Source organism: Anarrhichthys ocellatus, unplaced genomic scaffold, assembly GCF_004355925.1.
Source record: "Anarrhichthys ocellatus isolate YVR2014 unplaced genomic scaffold, GSC_Weel_1.0 scaffold9, whole genome shotgun sequence".
Classification (NCBI taxonomy): domain Eukaryota; kingdom Metazoa; phylum Chordata; class Actinopteri; order Perciformes; family Anarhichadidae; genus Anarrhichthys; species Anarrhichthys ocellatus.
Genome location: NW_022280039.1, coordinates 5,528,341 through 5,555,734, shown reverse-complemented (window position 1 = coordinate 5,555,734; position 27,394 = coordinate 5,528,341). Strand labels below are relative to the sequence as shown.

The window sequence follows — 27,394 nt, the reverse complement described above, 5'->3', positions numbered from 1 at the left end:
TCGGGGGATGTTGCACCTTGTGAGAAAAAGTCTTCAACGCGCCCGTCGGCTCCAGGCATACCAGCAGACACAGCTGATCCCATCTGGTTAGCGGCGTTGGATGGAGAGCGTTCCTCGGGCTGATCATCGTATTTGCCCATTAAGGCCTTCCTTATGATGGCCTCCAGGCCTATCGAGTTACCGGGTGTCTCGGGAGCTGGATGGCAGCGGACACTCACAGGTCCTGTGAAAGGAAGGAGTGTTCAACAAGTTAAGAGGGAGAAAGGGGCTGCAAGTACAGACAATGCTATCAGAAGCTACTGTAATGATACAGCTACAAGAGCATGAAGAGGGGGAAGGCCCTATATACTGTAGCATTCTATGTCATGAGTGTCCCGGCAGTTTCCGCCTCGTCTCCGTCATCTGGTAACACAGGTCAAGTCAATTTCCTGTGTAAACGGCACCTTTCACACCATCTCAGGACCTTTGTGAGATTTCTGTACATCTGTCACAAACAGCTCTCGTGTGAACACAAGCAGTCGGGTAGAGGAGGCAACAGAGAAATCCATGTTCAGGATATTGGTGAACGGGATACTGGTCTTTCCAGTTAGACATTTTTCTACACGTAAATAATTCATCATGAAAAGTGCTGGGGCTTTGAACAGCAGTGTACTGGAATTAAATTGCTCCTGTTCACATGTTACATTGGCCGGTTTGGCACCAAAGCGAAGCTGAATTGAACCAGATTTTAAGCTTTCACTTAAATTTGCTGTCACTCAAAACATTGCTGCCTGCAGCTGGTCAACATGATATTGCTAACATGTTGTTGTGTCATCCTTGCAGGCTTCTCCAAGTTGTTTTTTGTCTGGAGAATGATGCAGGCTTAACAATCCTTCCATTCAGCCACCGTTACCACAGTATGTATGCATGTGTTGACCCTCAACATACATCCACTACGGCGTGTCACGAGGGGCCGGCTTCTCACTTCAAACCAATTCAATAAGCGATGAGGTTTAAAAAGATTACCTGTATTTGTAGACGCCGGCATATTGAAGATCTCTGTTCCTGGCTGACCAGCATCTGAACGTGGAAACAGGGTTTCCATTTAAAAGTCATTCCTCTTTATTAAATGTAAGGTTTTCATCTGAAAGTATTATTCCTGCCTGTGCTGAGAGATCAGACTTACTGAAATCACCCTCATTTCCCACCACCGTCATCTTCTTGATCATCTCCTGTTTCTTTGACTTGACGATAGCCGAGGTGCTCTCCGTCAACTTGCTGAAGAAAGCTGGAGGCTGGGCGGCGTTGGGAGGGGAACGGGAGCCCAGTCTGCAGGAGGGAAAGGAGAGCCAGGTTAACAAACACAATCCAAACAAGCCCCGTGTGAGTATATTACATATCAATCTACATTATATATTACACGTAATATGAAGGTGGTGGGGTCAGCAGGCTAAAAAAGACAAACCCATCAGCCACAATACGTCCAACAGTAGCCGCTTATATTTGCAATGTAATTCTTACGGTGACTGTCCAAGGCTCATGACCACAAGTGAGTGTTGGAGCATCGACTGGCTGGTAAATTGAGACCCCTAAACCATGAATAATTCCTAAAATTAGGACAGCAAGTGTCACCCAGTCTGGGAGACTCAGGTTTCATTGTCGACATAAAGCAAAGATGGAACTAAACTGGACACTGTGTCCTGTATTTGGTAATTAGCTGGAGTCTTCTTTCCAGCGTCTTAGCATCAGCTGTCCAAGGGAGGCTTGGCAAAGTGACTTCAGATAACTGGAGCCCACCTGCTGGACACCATTCTTAAAAAAAATGGGAAAGAGCACTCCGCTCTGGAAGGCCATTAGCTCCATCTTCAACCTCCATACAACATAGAGGAAGCATCTCAGCCATTTCTCCTGTGAGGGCGCATCTCATATAAAGAGGTGGAGCTCTTATTTATGTCTGTATATTATAGCCTGCTTGTTGTTGACATAGATGTTAGCCTGTCTTGTATCATTAAACAACTACTCAAACATTTACAATAGAAAAGATCATGAATGGCAGCACTGCTAATCTAAATATTAAACAAGCTGTGGCCATCATAAAGTCAACATATACAACATCGTTTTTTTTTATTGTTTCTGGAGACGTGAGCCGTTACCCTTGCTCTCCCTGCTCGTTGGAGTAAGAGGCCCCTCCCTGGACCTCAGGTTCAGAGCTGGCTCCAGCAGGAGACACTGGTTCAATGCCATCATTTGAAATGCTGATAGGCGACGTCTTGGGCTGAGGAGGAGACCTGCAGAGAAGACAAAGAGATATATTTACAGCATGACACACAGTGTCCACCCGATACATTTACCAGAAATTTCCGTTAATGATTCCTACCGGTCTCTGTTGCGTTCTCCACCGAGGCCCTCTGCATATCGGGAGCCTTGGGCAGAGTCCTGTGAGGTGGGCGGGGGCTGGGAGGCACTGGGTGGACGGGTCAAGTCCAGGACCGGAGAGCCGTGGTAGCTTTGCTGCTGCTGGCTCTGCCTGGTGTAGTCCTTCGTAATCACCTCCTGTTTACATGAAGACACATCCACGTCACAAATGGGACAACATCGTCTGGCATACATTAAACATCGAAATTCCTTAAAAACTACTTCAGAAATGTGCTACATAAATATGGAGATAGGAATATTTTGTTGTTGTGTTATTGTGCCATCTGTAACGCAGTGGTTGAGTGAACTTACACTGATGTGCTGTGCCAGGGTGACCACCCGCTGGCTGCCTTTAACGCAGGGGGACAGGGGCTGCTGGCCTGGAGACAGTCTCTCCTCAGACGGAGGACGGTAGAGACCGTGTGGCTCCATCTTCTGTTGAGCTGTTGAACAGACACATGTACACACACACGTACACACACACACACGTACAAACATGGGTAAAAGTTAGTTTAGAATTCAAGATGAAGAATGAAAACATGCATAATTCAGAAATGTCTGTGCATCCATCCATCTGAACTTATGGTTATTTGTGCAATGTAAACATTTCATGTGGCATTTGCACATGAAAGCTCAAAGGCCAAGCTTTTCTATATTGTTGCTAAGCTACTAAAGATCTCTTAATTATTTATAATGAACTCTTTGCATACAGACCAAGCAAGCCTAGCTTTGACCAGAAATGATGCTAAAATTGACTGGTTTTGCATCACTGACTCATAAATGAAGAAGTCTCAGAAAGTCACTTTATAACTATGTTTCCGCACTCAAAAGATTTAAAAAAAAAAAAAGAAAAGAAAAAGAAGAGTAATGCCTTAGAGACGAGAAGAATACAAATGCATTCACTGAATGCTTATGAATAAAAGAATCTATGAATACTATCTTAACTCAAAATAGACCCACTCATGCTTAGCCATGAATATATGAAAATATATATTGGACCATTGTAGATTTACCCCCCCCCCCCCCTTGCATTGTGTCTCACTATGGGTTTTCTTACACAACTCTTGCACTACAGTATTTATCTCAGGAGCGGATGATGTAAGCTGAGCGCAGGGATCAGCACTGACTGTATGGACTCCCAGAGAGGACAAGTCCCCCGGAGGGACAGGATGCTGTGGTTTCTGTTATTAGCTAGCAACAACAGAAGGGACTCTGGGCTCATTTCAACAAAAGCTATCAATAGCCTGCGTTTCCCTCAAGGTCCAGTCAACTAGTTTGTGAATGCACGCCAACATCGGTGTGATGCTGTCCTATCAATGTGTCTTTCTGAGAGGCATGCTTCCTGTTGACTTCTGCACACACAAGAGTTGTTTTTGAACACTCTTTTGAGCTCAGCATGCAGTCGTCACTTGCCCTACAGACTTTGTAATATGTACACGTACGAGTGACACATTGCTCTACAGCAGGAAAAAAAAAACAAAACAACAAAACAAAATCACATTCCAAATGACGGACAAACTTCCAGAGGCTTGATTTAGAGAGACGTGTTGAGTGTTTGGCATGTGTGGTGAAAAAAAAATAAACAAAAGAAATCAGCATAAATTACAGTGAGCCGTAAACAGGAACATGCAGAGATTTGGGAGGGGCAGAAGCTGCAGTACCCCCCCTCCCCATCAATGGCTGAAAGTCTTTCACGTCCTCCTCCTTTTACCTTTCCCACCCGCCTGTGCAACACCGGTGCTCTCCGGGACCCCAGGGAGGTATTCTGGTGGTTGGTAAGGCTTTCAATGACGTTTAATGAAAGGGACTGTCACACCAATTTGCTGCTGCCCTTAAGTCATCTGGGTTACATGTGGTCATTGTCCAAAGTAGTTCCCAGCACAATGTGTTTGGGGTAAGCCTATGAGCACCTACAGGAAAGACATGCAGTAGTGAAGTAGAGCTACTGCATGAATAAAGTGACTTTAAGCATTTGAATCTCAGGCAGTCTCATTTAACATGGGATAGAAACACCTCCTGCAGTGAAATGCTTTTACAAGTTTTAAAAATATTCTTGTCAGGCCCACTTTCATGTGGTGAAATATTATGTTTTAGCAAGTAAGCGAGCAGCCGAATGGGAGGGAGGAGGGGTGCCACACGTTAAATTCTGTCACATCCGCTGCAAAAAGAAAATGAAAACAAGCAGCGAAGGATGTTTCTGCCTTATCATCCCACCATCTTTAGCCATCTCAAGACGACACCTTAAAGGACACCTAGGATCTTCTTCATGGAAAATATAAATGTGTCGAGTTGTTCGTTTATATTTTATCAATGCTCCATCAGGGTTGTAAACTTCATCTTTGCTAGAGGTTTAGTTTCCCAGAGGGCACCCTTGGTGGTCTTTAAGTTTGTAAAGAAAAACTAATAATAAAACTGAAATAGCCAAAAGTATAGCATTGAAGGAAAAAAAAAAAAAAAATGTAAATGAATTGGGCTGATTTGATAATGCCAACCACCACAGCGTGCAATAGGCCACAGACTGACGGGGGAAGGTCTGGGTGATGAGGGGGACCCTGGGATCCAGAGCGTCTTACCATCAGTGGCGCTGCTGGCAACAAGCGAGCCCGTCTCTGCCATCCCCGTTTCACAAGAAATTTGACGCATAATAATCGCGTTTATGAAGTTGGCCGCAGTCATGGTGGTCTTACCGAGTGCTCGGAGCTCTTGTTCCTGAATGGACATCGCTTTGTTTTGAGTCTTTTCCCTACTAGGAGTACCGCTTTCTCCACGGCCAGGAGGGTTATCCGACTGGGGAGGGAGCAGGTGCTGGGGCCGGCCTGGAGCCGAGGGGTAGGAACCTGGGTACATTCCTCCTGGGCTGGGGCAGGACAACTTGGGGTCAGATTTACTGGAGGGCCCGTGCTGGTCCTGCACGTGCTTGGGTAGACCCCCCCTGTTTTTGCCTCCATCGCGACTCTGCTCTTTGGCTACATTTGAGTCCATGGCAGGCGGGTAGGCCTCAGGGGGCACACCTGTCCTTTGGAGGTGGCCAGGATAAGCTTGGTAGCGGGCCGGCCCTGAGGACATGGACCTGGCAGGGCCAAACAAAATATGATGGTTGGTAAACAATCAAATTAGCTGTTGTCCTTGTATAAAACAGAACTAAAATGCAGTTTACCGAAACACAGACGAGCTGGAGTGATCGTTGAGAGAAAGACTTTTGCCCCCGGTGTTGTGCAGCACACTTGGCCTCTGCTGCACGTTCTCCTGGTTGCGAGGGGACACTGGGGAGTGCTGGTGGCTATACTGTTGGGAGGAAGGTCTCACACTGCTGCTGCTACTGCTTGCCAAGCTGTGTTCTGTACCTGAGTGGAAAAACAGATTTGTTTCATTTCACAAATGCATTACTCTTTCCCCAAACTACATTTGTGCTGCCAGTGTGTTACTTTTAACTTGCACATTAAAAATTGAAAAACACTATCAGCTACACACCTGGTCGCCAGATGGGGGCGTGCTCCACATTTCCAAGTGACCCGCCCTTCTCTCTGTCGCGCTCTCGGTCTCGGTCTCTCTCTCGGTCCCGGTCCCTTTCCCTTTCACGGTCTCTCTCCCGTTCTCTCTCTCGGTCGCGCTCACGTTCCCTCTCTCTCTCCCGCTCTCTGTCTCTCTCCCGGTCCCTGTCCCTCTCCCTGTCACGCTCACGGTCTCTTTCACGCTCACGCTCCGAAGAGGCGCCCTGCATCTTGTTCATGTGTGAGGACCCAACTGTATAGAAAAAGGTAGAGATTGTAGAAAGATTGTAAAAACAATAAGAGTTCAACATATTGAATATGTAGGCGAGTTTGCTTGTGTGAACTGAATTGTACCAGGTGAGATGGGGGAGGTGGTGTAAGGCCTGCCAGGGAAGGTGGCGGTTCCCCCGGGGATGTAGGTGATGCGATCCATCGGGGAGCCGGCTGCCCCTGCAGAGGGAGGGACCAGGACAGGTAAGTGTGGCACCTGAGAAAGATCGATGATCCCTGGGAGACAAAAAAAAAAAGAAGGGTAAAGAAAACCCGGATAGCTACAGACGTGTTTTGGTTTAGAGGATAACAGGTTAATAAAGCCCAACGCTGCATTCTAATACCGATCATTCAACTCTGCTTATAATGTGAGGAAAATGAAAACATGGACTTTCCACTTGGTTCAAAATAGAAGTAAACGATTACAAAGCAATAAATTGAGAGAATATCGTTGGATCTGATTAGATTCTGTTTCAAATACTTCCACTTCTGGTTTGTTAACATTTGCTACATAATTACATTGTATTTCAATATAATGTAACAAAACGAACTGCTCCGTCATTAACTCTACACAACAACTCTTCAGCAACTTAAATACATTTGAACTTTTTTGTATAATCTTGATTTAGACAAAGACAAATGGATGCCAACTGCTGTTGCATATTTGATGCATTTGTTGCTTTGCCAATATAAATGAAAACGACTCCAGACAGTGACGACAACCAACCGTCAGACTAAGCATAATGTTTCCTTCTCCAGCAGCTGCTTTACCTTAACTGCTGCTTGATGCAGCAAAACAGTTGATTGCGCCAAATGTCACCAAAGCTGGGCATGCGACATGCAACTTAGGATAAAAATCAGACCCAAGTAACAAAAAACGTGAACACAGCCGAAGAGAATTATGAGTGAAAGTTAGTGTTGTGAAGTCAGTTCGCCTCACCTCGTGGCGCTGCAGAGTAGGGCATAGGAAGAGGCTGGTCTCGTGGAGTAAGGCCCCTCAGCAGGTCCGAGCGCTGGGCAGCCATGGCAGCGGCTGCAGGCCACTGGTGCATCTGCTGGGAGGTGATGTAGTCGTTGAGCAGCGTCTGGCGGTTTTCCAGGGCTGCAGTGTCAGGAAAGCCACGGATGAGATAGGGGTAGGGGTGAGGGTATGCCGGGTTGGGCGTGAGGTGGCGAGGCAAGTAGTAGGCAGCTGTGTATGAAGAGTAAGAAACGTCAGGAAAGGTCCGTTATTCATATTGCCATTTTTTTGTTAGACTACTGCGTTTAAAATATGTCAGTCTAACTTGACTGTTGCTGTACCTGGGTCAATGGGGATGCCGCGGGGCAGCGACGCAGGGTCGAAGGCTATGGGGATCTGACGGTACACGTCTGCAGCCCCAAGACCCTGCAGCAGACGCTCATAGGTCTGTTGATCTGTAACACCCTGCAGGGGTGATTTGGTGGCACTCATTTCCCTGGGGGTTGGCGTGGATTTACGCTCCTGAGGCGGATTCTTACTGGAACCTGGCGTTAAAACAAGGACACAAAAGAATTTCACGCACAGTCTTTGTGGTGTGTGAAGGGTGAACTATCTCGTTCTGAAACATATCAGCTGGCTTGACTGTATGGTGTGTACCCACCATCATGCTGCCTTTGGCTTGCCTCCCTGGACAGAGGGGAGCCACGGTGTGAAGGCCCGGGGTAAGGGGCCCTTAAGGCGCCTTTTTCCTCGTAGCCCACTGGACTGTGATGAGCCTTGCTTCCCTGCTCTGAGCCCAGTGTAAGCGGAGAGGAGCGGGCTATAGTGCTAGCCGTGCTGACCACCGCGCTGGGCCGCCCTTTTGGTGCCTCGTCGTAGCGGCCCCTCTCGGCGCGCATCTCCATGTGGGAAGGTGCATTGTGGTAGGAACGTGGTGAACTGGCTATAATGGAGCGGACATCATGACGTTTCCCCGAACCAGTTGCCTCCTGCTTCATGGGTGTTCCCTGAATACAACAGGAATTCATCAGTTAATTGTAGAGAGGGCCAATAACAGTAATAATAACTTTATCTGTATAGAAACAGTACTACTATGACAACAGGAGGCAAAACAGTGATGTTCAACAAATGCAAGACAAACTAAAGTGACATTTAAACACTGATAAAACAGTACAGTAGATGAAACAATAAAAAAAGATAATGCGTTGTTAGCGTTAGTGTGCGTGTGTACCTGTGCCATGATGCCCTCCTTGCCAGGCTGTCTGAGCTCCTCTCTGGGAATGAGGTGGATGGAGCGACCAGGCTCCTTCACCGTAGGCACCATGGCCTCTCGGCCCTTCATCGGGTCGGAAAGCGAGCCGGGCCCGCGGGGTGGGGAGACCTCTCTCTTCATCTGCTTAGCCTCCCTCCTCAGGTAGCCATCCTGAGGGTCCAGATGACGAGGTATACCTAAAATCATTAAGATCATCGTCAATCTTATTGGAAAGCGTACTTCAAACTGAGAAAAAGTGAAATAGACAGAAGATACGTGAAGAAAGGCTGTGATGAAGTTATATCAGCTCAGCCGAGCCAGTGAGGGTTCTGAACGCAGCTTCATCCACTAACATCTCTGAGCAAGATGAAACAACATGGTGATCCGACGTTACTGCTGTCAGATAAATATGAATATGAAATCAACATGAAAGTACTCCTGCCAGCGGGCGAGTTCTGGTAAACTGGCACAGTCTGCTTCTTGAAAGGAAATAAGGAAAAGCTATCTTTTGCTACAGCTCTGCTGAGAGAATATAGAGAGTCCAGTCTAATGAAGTGAGAGCACCTGAGTGAGCCCCTTCAGGAAAACAGACTGAACGCAAACAGAGACGAAAGAACGATAATAAACAGCAGAATCTTGCAAACAGATTCAGTTCAAAGATTTAATCTGCTGCAACATATTTAAGACTTTTTTCAGTGCTAGTATGTCACTTGGATCTGTGATTGGCAAAAAGATGTCAGCCTGTTCTCGAGAAGATTAGATTTAGACATAAATGATGATGCTAAGGTTTTTAAAAGAAAAATCTTGGATCTCGCCCAGCAGAAGGGTATGAGAGTTTTAAAATAAAGGAGGAAGAACAGAAAATCACATGCTCATGTGTGTTAGTGAGGCGTCATCCTACCTTGTGAGATGGAGCCACGGATGTGATGAGCATCCTTGTAAGGTGTGTGGTGAGGACTGTCCCTATCGTGAGGCATGGCTCGACCAATCAGACCTGAGGTAGGGAGGAAGGAGCAGTGAGATGTAAGGTGAATGCTTTCATCGATAATGACAATTAAATGTGATTAAACGAGGGTAAAACAAGGGATTTCATACAGTGGCCCTTTGTGAGCAGGACACAGGGTTAAGACGGTCGTCTCTTACCTTCACAGTTGGCTGCAGACATGGAATCCCTCAAAGGCAGTCCTCTTACGATGCCTCCCTCCATGATGTCGTACGGACGCTTTAGGCCGAGAAGTTCCCCGGACTGGCCTCGGCCCTCATCTTTAGGATTCTGAGAAGGTGCGCCTACAGATGACAGAGATGTTACTATAATAATTTAATCAATGCGTCTTAGTGTGGGGGAAGTAATCAATGAGACCTAATAATTATTTATTCATTTCATTTAAGCTGATGTACTTACGGTCATATGTGAGAATGTGCCCACTGATGCCCTCGTAGACCACATGGCCTTTAGACAGGGCCTCGTCCCGTTCCCTCTCAGCTCGACTGGCGCTGTCCTCTGTGATCAGACGGCTTATGGTCCCCTGATACAGCACATCAGCTGGCGTCCCCTGTGACCAAGAGAGGAGACGTACCGGCACTTAATCAGAAGTCTACGTTTCTATTTTGGTCAAGCCGGTCTATTTTCAGAACTTTACATTCCAAAGTCACGTAAAAATCAAGCCTCGTTCTCAGCAAACCAACTCAAACTGGTTTCCTCAGGCAGCACCAGGTTATGGAAACAGCACTCATCCATGCTGACTAACGGCACAGGCTTGTAGCAACAAAAGGCAAAGACCACAAGTACACTGTTGGATGGATATTGTGAAATTCACTGAGAGGAATATATTAAAATGTCAAAGAGATTACACTAAAATGTTTGTTGTGTGGCCTAAATATCCCTTATTATGGATAATCACTATCATGAAACTTTACAGTAGATACAATACACGACAAAACAACAGACTGTTATATAGCTACAGTGCTAACAGAATAATGAACTAATGTCTGTTATAAAGGCCCTCCACAAAATCTGTTTAGATAACAGCTTCAGAGGGCTTTTAAAGAGACAGAGCCGGACAAAAACAATGCTGACTGATACTATTGTGGCACAGATGTGTGCAAGTGACTAGGAACAGTCTTTGTCTTTCTTCTCAGGATTGTTGAATTGGAGCCGACTGTAACGCATAATACAAAACATTTATTCCGTTTCTTGAAGTGTTTGTGCCCCAGAAAGAGCTTTTGTTGCAGTGTTGACAGATAACATTGATCCAAAATAAGTAAACAAACAAAACAAACACCGCCCTGAAATACAAAGTGGTGCTCTCTGAAGAAGCGGAGGTGCAACAATAGATGACAACAGGCTTTTTGTTAAAACCTTGAGTCACATCACTCGTACCCCGAGCGTGAGTCATATTTCTACCCTGCATGAGGAGGGGGAGGGGGGGGCAGCAGACACGGTAGTGCCTGAGATCACATTTCCTCTCTATTAGTTGCAGCTTTTCCAAGAAGACGCTGCTAAAGGTTAAAGGCCAGAATAGTATGTTTCTGTGTAATGGGAGTGTTGTGTTGTTGTGTTTACAGGATCAGATGGCACTGACTAAAGCGGTCCTCATCTACTCCCTGAGAAAGTGCAACATCGATATATCAGGGTGGTAATCCGGCTGCAAGCTAAACAAACACATGAGCTTCCCCCTCCATGACGGCACTGATTATGCTTCATCGCCTTCTCCTTACTAATCCATCGCAGTGGATAACAGCCTTGTTTTCTCTTGTATATCAGCTGGATGTGATATTACAGTGAGCATATCAATGACGAGGTTTAGCCAGAGTCTGGAATAAATAAAATAGGGGAACAGACGCGGTAGAGTACCTGTAGCTAGAGCGACAGGGTCACAGAGTTTGGTGGTTATGTCACAGCAGGAGGGAAATCTAGCAGCCACAGCACTTAGCTCGCCAAATGACGTCTAAACAAACCTGCTGCTCTCTTTATCTTTAACCATCATAAGTAATAAGTAATAAAACGCCCAGTTACACAAAGGCTGCTAGTGTGATAGACTTGGCTTTAAACAATATGGGGCAGGGGCCAAATGACAGAAAGGATTTGAGCAAAACTAGTGCCAACCAATCAGAAGCAGTGTATAGTAATGAAACACTCTTGAGGGTGGGCTGTCTGTGTTCCAGCCACATTTGCTGCTACTATCATAAACTGTGACACAGTTTAACCGTCAGTTTCAGTTCACTATTTACATCCATCAGACCCTGGCCGAAGCAAATCACATTAACCTGACTGAGCCACTGCTGCACATTGATCTGAGGGGAAACACTGGGCCAAATATACACAGTATACCATTAGTTTCCTTTAACAAGTCTCTCCTTACCTTCATAACGGCTCATTCACAGTAGTTCACTTTTAACCTAATCTGAATCTATTTAAAAGGTTGTTCAGAGGTTCTCCAAATAAAAGGGGAAGATAAGTGTTTCCCAGTAGTCTGTCGTAATATACTACTCGCATTTGAACTGTCAGCAGAATATTCATAACACACTCACACCAGGATTGCCACACCCAACACATCGATAAACTGCACGAATGGGAGATTCTGTTCTGTTACAGTGACAGAAATCACTGAAACAGAAATCAGAATATGCCTAAATCAACAATTACTAACATCTATATTTCCTGCATGTTAAGTTACTCGCTCTCAAATAGACTAAATTTGATGTGGGTCTATTTTTAACTCAAGTGTACACTGTGCAGTATAGTATCCACAGCAAATCTCAACTGTGATCGTCAGAGAGAGAAAAAACACGGACATTCCTCACTCGTGTATCGTACTACAGCCTCAGCGAGGACCACGGGTTTAGACTCTGATCTGAGCTCACCTGAGTTATGGAGCCCCCTCGGTAGGAGATCGAGGAATCTGGATGCATTCTGGTCCCTGGGATACCCTTAGTGATGCTCCCCCCTTGAACAGCTGGAATAGAACCTGTGAAGATAGTATAGTTCGTGAAGATGCTAAGAAAGAAAAACAGCACAGTGGTTTTTTTTGTGTCAAAACGCCTGTGAGCATGGCTGGAATCAAGTCACATGCTGTTGTATTTACAGTATTATTTATAACTACAACATTCAGTCTCAACACTGTGTTTACTGATGTAAGAGTGAAAGCGTGGCTTTATTAAGTTCCCCAACTTTGTATAAAAAAAGGAGAACTGTGTTGAGACACCACTGGCAGTAATTACGGCTTTGAATATCCTCGAGGTTGCGTCTACTAGCTTTGCACATCCTCGAGGTTGCGTCTACTAGCTTTGCACATCCTCAAGGTTGCGTCTACTAGCTTTGAATATCCTCGAGGTTGCGTCTACTAGCTTTGCACATCCTCGAGGTTGCGTCTACTAGCTTTGAATATCCTCGAGGTTGCGTCTACTAGCTTTGCACACATGGATCTGGGCAGTTTCTCCCATTCTTCACATCCTCTCAAGCTCTGTCAGATTAGATGAGCTTCGGTAAACTCAACTCTCCACTGATTTCCAGCTGAGATTTAAGTTTATGCCTGGGCCACTCAAGTACATTCAGAGACTTGTCCCAAAGTGGCTCCAGTGTGGTCCTTGCTGCGTGCCTCGGGTCACTGTCATGCTGAGGAGGTTAATCTTTTCAGCATGACCAAGCTCAACCAAACATGTGGGAAAACTCATGATTTTACTTTGTTATTCAAGGGCGTATGGCAAAACAGTCACATTTAAATACGAGTGTTTGCCAGGATGCGTGATATAATTGGTAACACACTACACGGGAAAGGGAAACGATGCAAAAGCAAAACACTGATAACCAGTTTACTGCAGATGGAAATCAAATGAAAGACAAGGCGAGGCACCCACCACGTCCAGCATCATGAGGCGACCCCTGGGTTGGCAAATTGTCGGCTTGAGAGGAGGAGCTGCGAGGAGACAACTGTTCCTGCTTTATCACGGGAAAAGGACCGGCTGCATAGTTTGGAAAAACCCAGGGACAAACAGAGAAACAGTGATGAGGGAGACGTGTCTATAGGGATGCATCAGACCTCAATATCAGTTGTGATGAGAAAGTAAAACTTTTTCTTTTTTTTTTTACTCACCCACTTTCCTTTGATCCATCCAAGACAGCCCCATCTGCGTGGGGGTCATCCTCCCATGATCCAACCCATGAGCTGGGCTGTGCAACTGCACTGGGGTGCCCTGAAGAAACGTCAAAATGGTGATTCATATTATTATTGCTCTAGCGTAGAAATACGTGTGTCAGATTCTACTTTTTTTTCATCCATGCGTTATCTTTTGTAGCATGTGCGACTGAGATTATATTAAAAAAAAAATTACTAATATTAAATTCTATGGTTTCTGCGGGCCAAATATAACCATGTAGACGCCCTGGTTTTCATTTTTGTGGTGCTGTACCTGTGTGATGGAGCCGCCTGGCTTGGAGGAGGAAATGAGTGGCGGAGGCTCTGGCATCGTGAGGGGCCTCACTGCTGCTAGCCTTCCACTGTCCTGTGGCAGATTAGCGAGTGAGGGGTGGCCGGTTTGCTGGAACGCTGGAAGGCGAGAGAGATTATGAGATGTGACTATTGTGGAGGTTTTGTTCAACGCTCTTGTAATGACGTCTGAGGATCGTTAAGAATATAGAGACCGGGCTGGACAGAGAAGAGGACTCACAGTTGAAGTGGAGCAGGTGTTGGTCGTGACTGATCTTGGCCATGTCTCGTGGGGACATGGGGTACGGGGAGAGAACCGGTCGGCCCAGGTTGGAGGTCCTCAGGTCATCGGGGCCCAGCGCCTGCTTCTTGGCTTCACCGTGTGGGGAGAAAGCCCGGGACTTTTCTGCAACAACAACACACAGAGTCAGGACAAAAAGCGCAACACTCCGCTAGACCTGCCACTAATCCAAGAAGCTGTCCTTCAGCCGCAGCTCCCTGATGTTGTCGACAACATCAACACCAATGTCCTTGGTGTCTACGACCACACAGAACCCCTCACGCCACTTCCCAGCGAGGGTGATATCATCAACACTGAATTAATACGCCAACATACACAACAAGCCACTGCTAATATTTTAAAGTACACACAGTAAAAATCCAACAGAGGAGGTGATCACCCTGCAGTGTGGTTAAGGTGTTATTAAAGGGAATGGTGTGGCAAGGGGTGAACCTACTTAATCCCTGCAGGAGGGTCAGTAACCACCTCTCGTTGCCTTCCAGCTCTGAAGGGACACAAACACACCACAGATCATCGCATCCTCACAGATTTTTCTCTCTCACACAAAAAGAACATGCACTAACTACAAAAACACTTCGCTACTGTTGCAACATGGCGGGACTTTTGTTTTCACCAACAGCCACATGTTAGTAGACAGTGGCTACAATGGAGCTTAAGAATATATCACACCTGCCTCCGAGTCAGACACTGCATCAAGAGCTTTTTAAGATTTTCTAAAAATGGCATGAAAAGGTGGATGCTGTATGTTAAGAGTTCCAAGCTGCTGCTGCGGTGCCCAGTTGGTTGTAAAAGACACGTCTTTGTCTTACACTGTACTCTCAGAGACTCACATTCCACAAGCTCACAGTAGCTGCACTGAACTAGACTATATTCCCTTCTGGGTCAATAGCAAATACCAAATCATTTATCAGCTCCCTCTCTCCACGAGTGTCCCAGAAACACGTGAATACCCTACACACTAGAAAACCCAGAATCAAGGTTAGAGCATGTAGCAAGGACCAACTAAGTAAAACTAGATCAAATGCGACTAAAATGGCAAATTATGCAGCATTGACCTCCGTTTTCTTTTAAACTTTTCACGAGTCCTCTGCTCATCTTGTTGTCGTGATTCCATTAATCCTTCATTGTAAAATTGACAACAATGTACCATGTTTACACGCATGCATACAGCCTGCAGAACGGTGACATTAGGGATCACAGAGAAAGAAAATGACGACATGGGGAAAAAAAGACAAATGCTGGCGATTGTGAGAGGGGTTCCTGTATTTGTAACTTTAGCTTCCTAAACATCCTATACTATCTCTCAATACTATCGGATTGGTGAAGTATTGACATGATGGGTAACGTTGGTGATTTATCAGGGATTTTTCTGTCGTGATGCAGGTGTGCGTACCATCTTTGTCACTGGTGGAGGGGCTGCGAGGGCGAATACGAGGACTGCCGCTGTGAAGGGCCTCCCTGTCTCTGTCTGCCTGCAAGGTGTACGGCTGCTGTTTGCCCGGCTGGCCTGGAAGCTGCTGCTGCTGCATTTTGACCTCCTGAGATGACTCCCCGTGAGCCATGGTGATCTGTTGCTGGTACAATGCCAGGGCATGAGGGGGCAGCACTGCTCCGCTCCGCTGACCGCCTTGCATGGAGGCGTCTGGCATCTACACACACAGGATGAGGGGAAAAGAAAAAAGGTTACAATCACACCTCACACACACAACACAAGGCCACTCCTTCCTGGCATTCAACATATGGTTAGCCACATACAGTATCTGATAAACATGATGGCAAATAAACATCTCTTATTTCTTGGTAAGCTAATGTTTCTCTAATGCCGGGGATCTAATTTCTTCTCCACAAAGCAATCTCTCCCATCATCCTCCATCTGGCTGGCTTATTTTATACAAATATGACTTAACAATTCCACCTGCTATGCTGTTATCACTGTCAGCAGAGAAACAGAGATTGCATTGATACCACTGCAATGGAAATGTGTGTGTGTGTGTTTGTGTGAGAAAGAGGGCTGGGCAACTCAGTTTTCTGTTACAAAACACCACCGTGGTCAGAGACACTTTCCACGAGATACTCTGTACCCATCTGCTGTGTGATGGATGAGGGGATGAATGGAAAATACAGTTTAAGTAGTGACTCACAATAGGTGGTATAGCAGCAGCCCTCTGTTTGAGCTGCTTCAGGTCCATGGGCTTCTGCAGCGGGGACGATATGACCCCATCGTGAGTGTAGTTCAGGAGACTTGGCCGCGGAGAAGTCATTCTAGACACACAGAGAGACAGAAATAAGTTTGTGTGCCTTCTCTTATTGGCTTTTGCCCGCTTCATCCCAAACACATTGTGTTACAGTTCATATATTTCTGTTAAATCGATTAAGAAAAAGAAAACACTTGAAGAAGACGGCAGAGGTTCTGATTGTGTTTCCATCCCACATGCCTGCCTAACAATTCCCGCAGAGGACACAAATCCTCAGTCACAAGGTATTTAAGTAATCAAATGATGGCAAAAGAAAAAAGATGAATACAAGGGGTGTGTGTGTTGACAGAGGCTGAGACTGGAAAGGGATTGCAAGTAAAAATCCATATCCATGTCTATCACATCTGTCGAAAGCACAAAATACTCGGAATCAGGCAGACACACACTTTGATGCACAACAACACAAAAGTGTGTACACACACACACACACACACACACACACACACACACACACACACAGTCCCTTTGTTTGCTTTGGCAGGGAGGACAGCTTTCCCCCGGCTTTGCCAGTACATGCAGTCTGCTGTCATGGAAAGAATTGTACAAATACCGTGCAAACAAGACTAATCACTCCTCCCACACACTTTGACACCTATTTCTTACGGCTTCATTCATTCATATATATATATATATATATATATATATATATATATAGCATATAATATATACATATCTTTGTACAAACTTATATACTCACACACGTGTATGAATTCATTCATACAATGTAAAAATAAAAAAGAGCAACCTGTGTTGTGTGTGCACACCCACACACACACACACACACACACACACCTCGCCAAATATGACTCAGTGTAACTAGGCAACCAACAACACTTCAGAACCCTTGCTGCTGTATTTTCTGGTATTTGAGGTACACCACAATAGTAGGACACCAAGTAATCAAAACCAGAAGCCCTTTGGCTCTAATAATCTCAGGCCCAATCATGTCACTGATTTTTTTTAACATTATCTTTGAGCTTAAAAAGATGAGAAATTAATGTTTTATATATCTTGCTACAAGCTCTTACCTGTTCTTGTCCGTGTTGTCCGTCTCCTCCATTTCATCAGCGCTGCAAGTGGCACTAGAGTCACTGTCCCCATGGGACCCTGTTCTGGGCCCGTGGTCCTTCTTGGAGCTCTTGGTGGAGCTTTTACCTTCCTCCAGCTCTGCAGTAGGAGGTTTTTTATCGATGGCATCGCTGGGGGAACTTGGCTGCAGCTGCTCCTTGCTGGGCTCCCCCATCTCCGTCTTTATCTCCTGCTTGATGGCGGATACGGCATCTTCCTTGACTGGAGGTTTCTCATCCCCTGCCTGGCCCATGTCTGACCCGGACGCCTCCTTGTCCCCGGTAGTGGAGCTGGCCTTTGACCTGCCCGAGCCGTCCTCCTTGGCCTTGCTGTCCTCGGATGAGTGTGGCGAGGGCAAGCTCTCCGTATCAGAGCTGTTGTTGGCTCCACCTGGAAGGGACAGGGGACAAAAGGAAACGCGGATCAGACGACAAGACTGGGCTTCTACTGTAAATTATGTTATATCTCCTTGTCCTTTTTTCTTTCATCTCCCCCCCCCCACCCCCATCTCTTTCTGCTCAACCAGATTCTTCACAGTGCCAGTCTTCTCCCTAATCAGGTTTCACTGTACAATAAGGAGGAACTCAAAACCAATTGGGATGATGGACAAAATCCCCCGGGGCTTTAGCGCTCTATTGTGATCGTGCGGTCTACATAGTCTACTTCTACAGCGGGGTTTTGGAATCTGTCATTTCAGAGTACAAGTCTTCAGGCAAACAGGGAGCTACTCCAAAGGTTTTGCTGTTACACAACATTACATACTATCAGCGGACGTTGTATTAGGTAAACCTGTACAATCTGAGGTAATCCAATACAACAGCTGAGCCATACATTCTGCCATTTCAAAGATAATAATGTTTAGTTCTGATCGACATGGTCAGAAAGGTATTAATTCCACTAAATGTGCTTTAGTTTGCAGTGGTGTTGAACTGGACTGCATTATATGAAGGCGTCTCCAATGTCATGCCCACCCCATTTAAAAATATGAGGGGTTAAGAATATTAAAAACCCTCACGATAATGCACTCCAATACACCACCACTAACTACAACCATAATAATGAATAGATAGTTGAATTAACACGTCTCGGAAATAACAACAGGCCATTACAGGCTTCATGAAAAGGTTACTTATGAAGCATCGAGGGATTGTACATTTTGTACACATGCAAATGTTGACGCAGAACTGTGTTTAAACCACGGTACTACTGTAAAACCTCAACTATCAAATGAAGGTTAAATAGACAGCCTTTCGATTGATACAGTGTTTTCTTTTGGCTGTTAGCATGTCGCTGTTGGGAGTGGTTTACCTTCTCCATCTTCAGGGGCCTCCTCTTCATTGCCACTGGCCCCTGAGCCCTCCATCTCCTCCTCCTCTGCTGCATACGGGGCACTGGTCTCCTCATTCTGCAGGGCTTTGCCCTTACGGCGGGCCTTTCGCTCTTTCTCCTGGGTCAAAGCAAAACCACACTAAATAAAAAGAGCCTGGGGAGTCAATAATCTTCAAAACCGGACACAATCGTATTGCTTGGTTGTACACAAAACACATTAATGACTTCTTGAACATCACATGGAGCAAATATGACTCAAAAACTGTCCCTGTGTTTACCGATTTCATTTTATGCTGCTGCAGAATCTCATCCAGTTTCTGCCTCTTCTTGTAGTTGAAGTAGAAGTTCTTGCACTGTGACACGGTTTTGGATCCCACCATCTTGGCGATGGCGGACCAATTCCTACCATACTGGAGAAGGCCTGGAAATAACAGATGGGACAGGCAGAGGGTTAGGACAGGACAGGAACAAAGACAGCTGCACATGGTGGACATGCGGCCTTGCACGACTACTACATCTCCACAATCAAATGATATTCTCTCTCCAGTTGTAAAAAAAAAAAAAAAAAATGATGCAAGCTGGGCATAGTGCACTTGTTGTAAAGATTGTAAATGTAATGGTTATTTTTGGTTTATATACCATAATCAATATCTTAATAACCACAATCTCTTCCAAGTGCACCGTACGGAAGTATCTCAATGATAAGTCAATAGCCATAAACATCTGTCTCTATACAGCTGTTAAAACGGTAACACAGCCTGGGAGTTTAGCTCAGGATGCAACATAGACACAGTCCCACTCTCCCAGCAGCAGCGTGGCTTAATGCCATATGCTTCCTAAGTAGAGACAGGGGGGAGAGAGAGTTACAGAGTGAAGGGAGAGCGAGTGTGGTGGCTGAGCCGTCAGTCATACCAATGACATCACCAACTCTCCCAACTGGGGGGGGGGTCACTCTGTGTCATATTCTGACTGACTTTGATGTGACTCAGTAGAAGAAGCCCTGGTCCTTTGCTCAGTCAACCACATGATTGTGCCTCACAGTCTACAGGCACACGCTGGGCCGGAGCTGTGATAGATCAACCCGTCACGAAACACACACACACACACACACACACACACACACACACACACACACACAGCATGTGTGCTAAAAGAAGAGACGTATGGAGCAGTCAGTGTGTAAGAGCAAGTGAGTGAGAAAGACAGATAGCGTAGCCTTTGCTCCAGTGTCGTCGTCGTCGTCCCCCAGAGTCTGCTGTTAGCTAAAGGCAGCTCATTAACAGTGTGTGTTGTAAGAGGCTTAGCTTACACCACCCACTTGTTTCCTGTGCCAGCCTGACAGGTCCTGGCAACAGGACAGCCTCTCAAAGGGTTGTGAGGTGGTGGGGGTGTTATTAACAGGCACAGAGCCAACACCTCCTGGGATAACCTTGGACACGGGTTCAGAGGTCTCTGCATCTCATCGCTTAATGGAGGCAGTAGGACAACGGGCACGAGTCCGAGCCAAAGGAGAGGGAAGGACAGCTGTTTTACAGCCCGGTCATTTAAGCTCTTAGATTAATCAGAAAGACAGACTCTGATAGCAACGCTCTACTCAATAATGATATCAATAAGTATTAGCTGACATAAAAGCTGGGTCGGTTAGTTTAACTTCTACGATAATATTCACAAGACTGTATTTATTTGTGCGAATGATAACCAAGATAGGAAGATAAAGAAATCACGTGAAATATGATCGAGTATGCCAAAAGGGCGGTAAAAGCTGTGCATCTTCCAGACGTATAACATTCACCGTCATTCGGAGAATTTAATAACGTCAGTATAAAAAGAACTGTAACAAGCAAAGGTGATCTTCAAGTCTTAGCTGCTGGTGTCTAAAAGCTGCTGTGCACCTACAACCTGTCAAGTGTTAAAGTGGAAGAGCTTTTTCAGCTGAAATATTCATCGCCGCCACTAAAAGGCATCGCTGGGAAAGCTTCTCCGAGGAAGACAAGGAGAGCGAGTAGCCTGACTCGTTCCAAGAGGACTGCGACACATGACCGCCACTTATTAACCTTTTACAGCTGTCCCACTAGAGGGTGGGGGGGGGTGGACTGCCATACAAGCCAGACGCCCTCCACACAACACACAAACAAAAACAGTAGCATGCTATAACACACACACATTCAAACAAGACAAACATTTTGCTGCTCCCACTGAAGCAATATCAAATGAATTCACTTAAAGTCAAAGGTCCCTTTGTTATGACCTCAAGCTATATCCATTATATGCAAGCGCACAAAGTGCAATCCTGAAGTAGCTCTGGTTGACTCGGGGCCTTAGTTGCTGGAGGAAACACACAAGGAACAAACATCCAATCAGCAGCAGCGATACTGAAGCAGGTGGTAGCCTCACGGCCAATCAGAACACGGTATTCCCATAAGCTCCTCCCAGAGAAAAGTCAAATCAACACCTGGTGCAGCCAGAAAGTGGTTGTTCCTGTCTGTCACATGCCTGTCACTCCGGCCGTCGTCTCGTTGACCCGCGGTGCATAACAGTATCAGACGGTCTGATCTCTAGAGGGGCCGGCTGGGAAGCTCTTCAGGGCTGGGCCTTCGGATCCAGAGCAGAGGAGGTGAAAACAGCTCAGACTCTGCGCTCTTCCTGCCAGCTGGCTTGATACTTGAGCCGGTGTGAGGTTGACATGCTCCGAAACAGCACATGCTCCTGGCCTCTGCCCTCCTTTTCCTCTCACTCCGTCCTTTCTGAGCTCCGGTGAGCGCCTGGTCTGTTCTTCTCCGCCGTGTCTCTCCCCAATGGCGGTCGTCTGGGAAGACTTCCACAGGAAAGTGGGACTGTTGGGCGGTGCTATGTGCTCAGCCTCTCTCTCCCCTCATCTGATCTCTCCTCTATCTCTCTTTTATTTCCCTCCCTCCCTCCCTCGGTCCGTACGTCCCTCCCCCTACCTCAGTCTGCCAGCAGGCACCGCGGCACGCACGCACACACACACGCGCGCACACACACACGCGTGAGTGAGTGAGTACACACACACACACTCCAACCCTCTCTCTCTTGTTAATACTCTAGCACACAGATGCAAACACACACTCAGGCAGTCCAAGAGTAAACAGAGAGCAGTGAGAGAGAGCAGTGAGAGAGAGAGAGAGAGAGAGAGCAGAGCCACTGAGCCAGAGAGACAATGGAGAAAAGGAAAGGATACAGAAGTGGAGAGTAAGCAAAGTGAGAGGAAGGGGGAGACAGGGGGAGGGGGGAGACAGGGAGGGAGGAGGGGTTTAGTTGATGTTGATACCATGAGAAAGCATAAAGGCTTTCACATTTTTCCTGACTGACCTGCTTTTCATCTTGAATGTGACCTCTCTCTCCAGTCTATAACAACACGGAGTGAGGGGAGAGACAAAGTGAGGGGGGGACGAGAGGCGCTTGCCAAATCCTCCACAGCCTTTGCCAATCTGGGCCGCTGCCATCTCCCGTCCGAGGGGACGTGGACAGAACGAGAGACGGAGCAACAGTGGAGGTGAAGGAAAATATATAAACATGGCATTCTCTACCTGCTGCTCCTTTAAATGTGCTCTTTCAGCGAGCAGAGCACAGGGGCCATTATCAAGCCGCCTGCCTGCTTGCACCCAAAGCAAAGCCTGCCAGATTAGTGCACTTACATAAACGCAAGCCAAGAAGGGTGCACATGCAAACACACACAGCTTGGACCAAGTGCACGCAGACACAACCTTTTTCTACACACACACGCAGAACTGGTGGCTTTAAGAGAGAGGCTTTACAAAGACCGGCCGTCCCTCGTATGAAGTAGCAGTCTTTACGAGCGGTGAAGACAAGAGTGATCTATCCACGCCATTCTTGAAGGCAGCGCTGACTGATGCTGCCATGCCGGAATGCCAATGTCCTGCCAGGCACTATAAATGCCATTATTCTGATCTGTTTAGCTCAAGGGGATAAACACATTAACATCAGGACACCTAAGCCTCCTTAAAACATATACATGTCAAGCACCTGCAAGGGAGATACTATGAGGAAATGGGGTGGGCGGAGTTATGATCTTGGAGTGCGAGTTCTTGGAAGGGGAATCCCCCTTTTAGCAGGTGTGGTGGTAGTTGTCAGAACTGATGAAAAAACGGCGAGAGCAACTCCTCCCCTTCCGGACTGTAGCTGGGGTTCTGTGGTTGTGGTTACATAAGCCCTTCATAGAAGCCCTGCTCCCACCAAGCTGCCAGGCTAATCCGCTGGGATGGAGAGCCCCACTAATCCCACTGCAGGAGAATGGAATTGAAGACATTAACCAGGATTACTACACAGGACTGTGTTCCAAGCCAGGCCATTACCAGTTTCGTAAAAAATAACCCTATAAACACACACAAACCCATACGTATACACAAACCTAAAATTGCCGGAGACACTACACACACTTAGCAGGAGACCGATGCGATAAACGATGACCAAATGTGGTTTAAATATCACGCTTAAGCTGCTGAGAGCTGCTTGCTTGCAAGAGGCCCTTCATCCACTGTTGATTACAAGGGAAGACAGGTTTAAGTTAGTCACAAGCAGAACTGAGAGTCACACAAAGAAAGATGACTCATCATCTACCAATATGGCCACAAAGCAGCAGCCATGAATTTGCAATGAAATTGTGTTGAGTCAAGTACAGAAAGCAGCACATTACAAAGCTGGAACAATATTTACAAAAACACTGACAAAATTTTTAAAAAAAGAGGCATGTAAATACACAGCTGAGGCCAACGTTTGGCAATACGAGGAGTCAAAGATAAAGATGTTTATAAATATCAACATGACTGACTGCAACACAGATCACATTTACTGGGAACATGTAAAACTAGCCGATCAGATAAGAACCAGATCTGAAGCTCAATCTGGTGCAACGGACCAATGGGGTGGGAGTTCCTATCCAAAGAGCAGGACGCATTAGAAACCACTGACGGCGAGGAGCTGATCATTTCAGTAACCGAGACTCACGGACCGAACTCAACAAACACCGTGGAACACACTCGGGCAGAGCGCTGGCAATAGGAAAATGGGCAGGAGGTCAGCGACCTCTGTGAATCAGCCATGGGCCTCTCGGTAATCTTCAGTCATGTTGAGTTAATGACTGCTGCATTTACAGGGGCTGGCTGATAAGAGGTAGACTTTACAGCCTGCGTGATAAAAAAAAAAAAGACAGGCCGCCTTGACCCAGAGAGACATGGCTCTAAAGAGCAACGGATCCAGTCCAGGCAGACTGACACATAAGCGCATAGACACAACCTAGCAGCACGTGGTGGTAGCTGCCTCACTGACAGGAAGTCACAACCGCATCACTCGTCTGTGCTTTCAAAAAAACAAAACTGTGCTTGAACTGCTGCGAGTGTTCTTTCTTTCGGCGACTCTTGTTATAATACACAGCGACTAGATTACATTTATACTTCACAGGGAGAAGAAAGGTTTACACTGCATTACCTTTTTTGGCAGTTTCCATCTCTTCTTCAGTCCAGCGAGAGCTCTCATTCATCTCCAGATTAGCTGTTAAAAAAAAAATAAAAAAATAGAGAACCACCAAGTCAGAGAAGGCGGGAGGAGAGGGGAGGGGGGAGTGGGCAGTTGCCACAAAGTCAGTTAGGGAGTGACTGACAAGAGGAAAGGAAAGAGAGAGAGAATAAGAGGGTGTGGGGGGGGGGCAGGGTAGCTTGTGCTGCTTGCCAGTGAGGCACTACAGCGTGGGTCGCTAGGGACTGTTTGTTTTAGATGGAGGAAGCAGGAAATCCAAGGAGAGAAGTCGGTTAATGATTATAGACAAAACAACTGGCTTCTTTCCCCCCGCGCAGCCCACAAGCCAGGCCGACCCTGCCTGGCTGACAGCGGAGAGGGAGCTTCTGTGTCCTCTGTAAGGACCTGTGAAGGGCACCGTGGGCCAGTGAGCAGTTGAACAAACAGTTGGGGGGGGGGGTGTCTGCTGATGATCTCCTACAGTCAGAGTCACCAGGGGATTCCCTGTGACTAAACCTGTGCTGCAGGAGCGACTGCAGCATATACACACACAACTGCTGAAACATCAAAAAAAAATCCCTGATAGCCTGCAGCGAGAGTGTGCATGGCTGACTTGCCATCTGCGAGGAAACAAAGAGCGAAGCGGGGGGGGGGGGGCGGCTGACACAGTGAATATTGTTTGTCCTTAAATAATACTTTTGTAGACAGGGGAGTTTGAAAGTGCATATCATATGCAGGCATAAACATTTCGCTGTTTGCATTTCTTATCATGCCACTTTGTGTCACTCGAGTGTCACTTGGTGGATGAAGACAAAAGGAACAACAGTGCACTCTTGTGGTGTGGGACAGGAGGCCACAACTAGAGCAAAGGTGACAAAGTCAGTCCTGCACGATGGTCGTGAAATACTCATCTGTAAACCTGACACGTTGTCCTACATAACTGCATTTAGCTACTATATGATCTCAAATTAGAAATCACGCAAGTTTCCTGATAATGAATGAGAAATAAAGTTTCTTGTCCTGGCTGTGTGTTCATCAGGTATATTACAGCAGTATAATTGTGTGACATGTGTCTGTAGCCCGAATACGAAATGGATTTAAATGTCAAAAAGAGACTGACCGAGCTCATTGTTGAGTGGCGGTGTGGTGGTCTCCTCCACCTCACTGGTCATGGAGCGGGTGATTCGGCCCTTGCGGCGCCCCTGGCTGTTGGCTGTGCGTCGACCCTTAAAGGCCACGGTGGGCTCTTTGTCCTCAGCGTCTTCTCCAGAGGTGTCGTCCCTGTGTGTGAGAAATGTCAACACGGTCAGCAAGAGAAACACAAGAGTGTTTGATGATGGCAGTTTAGCAACTGTAAAAAGAGACATCTCACCAGTGAAATAATTCCCATACAACCTTTTCTGAGACTCAAATATGGGCCATGCTGCTATTCAGTCAGTCCCAAAAATGTAATTCAAACGCACTTGTCCATCACTGTCCCTAATGCAGCCTCTACATTGCATTGGACATGTTTGTCTGCAGGTGACTAGAGGATTCTGCAGACTGAAACACAATCTTGAAAGACAAAATGTTAAAGTGTATACAGACTCTGCTTTTTCTGTCTTGGCCCCCCCCCCCAAGATAATTTATCGAGTGTCAGCACAATGGCATGCCAGGAGACAGCCACAGAGTTTGAACCCACTGTTCCTCCATTCATCTTCCCCCAGCACCATTAATCTTGATGAGGGGAGCCGGTGGCACTCTAAATATAGGTGAGCCAGCTGTGCCAGCGACAGGCAGGCAGCAAGGTGCACTGGGAGTCACGCGGTCCCCTGGACTCGCCTCAGAGCAGGGAGTCAGTAGGCAGTGCCTCATCATCTTCTTCTAGTCCGACACTACTGCTAATAAATAGGACCTGCTTTCGCTTGAAAACTATTGCAGTGTACAGCCTATAGCGTGTGAACACATACAGACATAAGACTGTCGTATTCATTGATGAATTATCCGGCACCAGATAGCAGTCATATTCCATCTGTTGTTTTGCATCCTTTGCTGGCCCAGTGCCTGAAAACACTGCAATACACACACACACACACACACGTTTCTAATTTACAGCTCGGTTAATCGTACTGATTATTTTCCCCCACCAAAACAAATCCAGACTTAACAGAATTTAAAAAATGAAACTTGGCATCCAATTGGGAAGGGGAGACGCATAAACAGGAAAACAGCTGTTAATAGGGAGAATGAAAGAACACTTGAATTTGCAGTAGGTGGAATGTCTGGCTGGAGGTGAGAGGGTTACAGAATGATTGAATTCACAGAAACGGTCCCTGCTCGCCAAAACTTACTCCTCCTCCATCTGACCGGGAACAAATCTAAAATTGTGCGTTGGAGAAATGGGGAAAGGGAGAAGATAGCTGCAGCTGTAGAGGTCAGGCTCATACAATGTGGCAGACATGTTTTCACTCTCTCACTCTGTCAGCGTGCTTCTCTAATGGATCAGTGTGTTGAGTCATCTCTGCAGCGCACAATGTTTGGACTGACAAATTCAAGAAGAGTTTGACGCAAATGAGATGACTCCAGGCAGGATGTTTTTGGTCAGTATTAATAAGAGACTCACTTCAGTCCATCTTCCTTGTCTTCGGGTTCATTTTTTTCTTCATCCCTCTCTCCCTCCTTCTCTTTCTCCTCCTTCTCCTTCTCCTCCTGGCTGCCCCGGTGCAGTTGTTGTTGCTGCTGCTGCTGCTGTTGATGCTGCTGCTGCTGCTGCTGGCCGTGCTGCGACGAGAGAGACGGAAACAACAAAAAAATCAATCCCAGGTAACTAGATATACAGATTCACCAACAAACACCTTTCACCTTCCCTATAACCTGTGCACCTAAAAATCATACACTTCAATGTGTGGACGCACACACATGAAAGATGGAAGTGATCACTTAATCATTTCGCATTACATTTAAGTTTAGTTCACTGTAGAAAGTAACTTTCACTTTAGCAGATTGCTCCAATATTTCTCTATAATTACCACAGTGAGTGACGCCGCTCTTCCTGTGGCAGATCTGATAACTAAAACACTATTCAGAGAAATGTACTTTGGGCACACAGCTACAGACCGTATGATGTCTGGCGGGGGGGGGGGGGGTTGTCTTCGTTTTTTGAAGAGATAAGACA

General features: G+C 46.4%; 1 protein-coding gene across 3 annotated transcripts in view; it reads right to left on the bottom strand.

Annotated features, from left to right (window-relative positions):
* The window catches only part of ncor2 (nuclear receptor corepressor 2), a 77,760-nt gene that overhangs the window by 3,511 nt on the left and 46,855 nt on the right, over nucleotides 1-27,394 (bottom strand). Inside the window, exons 15-45 of one of the 3 annotated variants that reach the window (XM_031849296.1) lie at nucleotides 26,843-27,000; nucleotides 25,361-25,521; nucleotides 24,214-24,276; nucleotides 19,026-19,168; nucleotides 18,727-18,865; nucleotides 17,379-17,808; nucleotides 16,237-16,357; nucleotides 15,489-15,744; nucleotides 14,532-14,579; nucleotides 14,036-14,200; nucleotides 13,778-13,914; nucleotides 13,462-13,561; nucleotides 13,226-13,330; nucleotides 12,233-12,336; nucleotides 9,771-9,921; nucleotides 9,512-9,655; nucleotides 9,270-9,362; nucleotides 8,348-8,565; nucleotides 7,778-8,123; nucleotides 7,458-7,661; nucleotides 7,096-7,347; nucleotides 6,240-6,392; nucleotides 5,866-6,138; nucleotides 5,552-5,738; nucleotides 4,968-5,464; nucleotides 2,707-2,837; nucleotides 2,357-2,532; nucleotides 2,133-2,267; nucleotides 1,166-1,308; nucleotides 1,006-1,059; nucleotides 17-223 (exon numbers count right to left, since the gene is read on the bottom strand). In XM_031849296.1, the coding sequence (XP_031705156.1) occupies nucleotides 17-223; nucleotides 1,006-1,059; nucleotides 1,166-1,308; nucleotides 2,133-2,267; nucleotides 2,357-2,532; nucleotides 2,707-2,837; nucleotides 4,968-5,464; nucleotides 5,552-5,738; nucleotides 5,866-6,138; nucleotides 6,240-6,392; nucleotides 7,096-7,347; nucleotides 7,458-7,661; nucleotides 7,778-8,123; nucleotides 8,348-8,565; nucleotides 9,270-9,362; nucleotides 9,512-9,655; nucleotides 9,771-9,921; nucleotides 12,233-12,336; nucleotides 13,226-13,330; nucleotides 13,462-13,561; nucleotides 13,778-13,914; nucleotides 14,036-14,200; nucleotides 14,532-14,579; nucleotides 15,489-15,744; nucleotides 16,237-16,357; nucleotides 17,379-17,808; nucleotides 18,727-18,865; nucleotides 19,026-19,168; nucleotides 24,214-24,276; nucleotides 25,361-25,521; nucleotides 26,843-27,000 (5,494 nt within the window). The remainder of the gene's footprint in view (nucleotides 1-16; nucleotides 224-1,005; nucleotides 1,060-1,165; nucleotides 1,309-2,132; nucleotides 2,268-2,356; nucleotides 2,533-2,706; nucleotides 2,838-4,967; nucleotides 5,465-5,551; nucleotides 5,739-5,865; nucleotides 6,139-6,239; nucleotides 6,393-7,095; nucleotides 7,348-7,457; nucleotides 7,662-7,777; nucleotides 8,124-8,347; nucleotides 8,566-9,269; nucleotides 9,363-9,511; nucleotides 9,656-9,770; nucleotides 9,922-12,232; nucleotides 12,337-13,225; nucleotides 13,331-13,461; nucleotides 13,562-13,777; nucleotides 13,915-14,035; nucleotides 14,201-14,531; nucleotides 14,580-15,488; nucleotides 15,745-16,236; nucleotides 16,358-17,378; nucleotides 17,809-18,726; nucleotides 18,866-19,025; nucleotides 19,169-24,213; nucleotides 24,277-25,360; nucleotides 25,522-26,842; nucleotides 27,001-27,394) is intronic. The other 2 variants (XM_031849298.1, XM_031849297.1) reach the window with 2 other exon arrangements.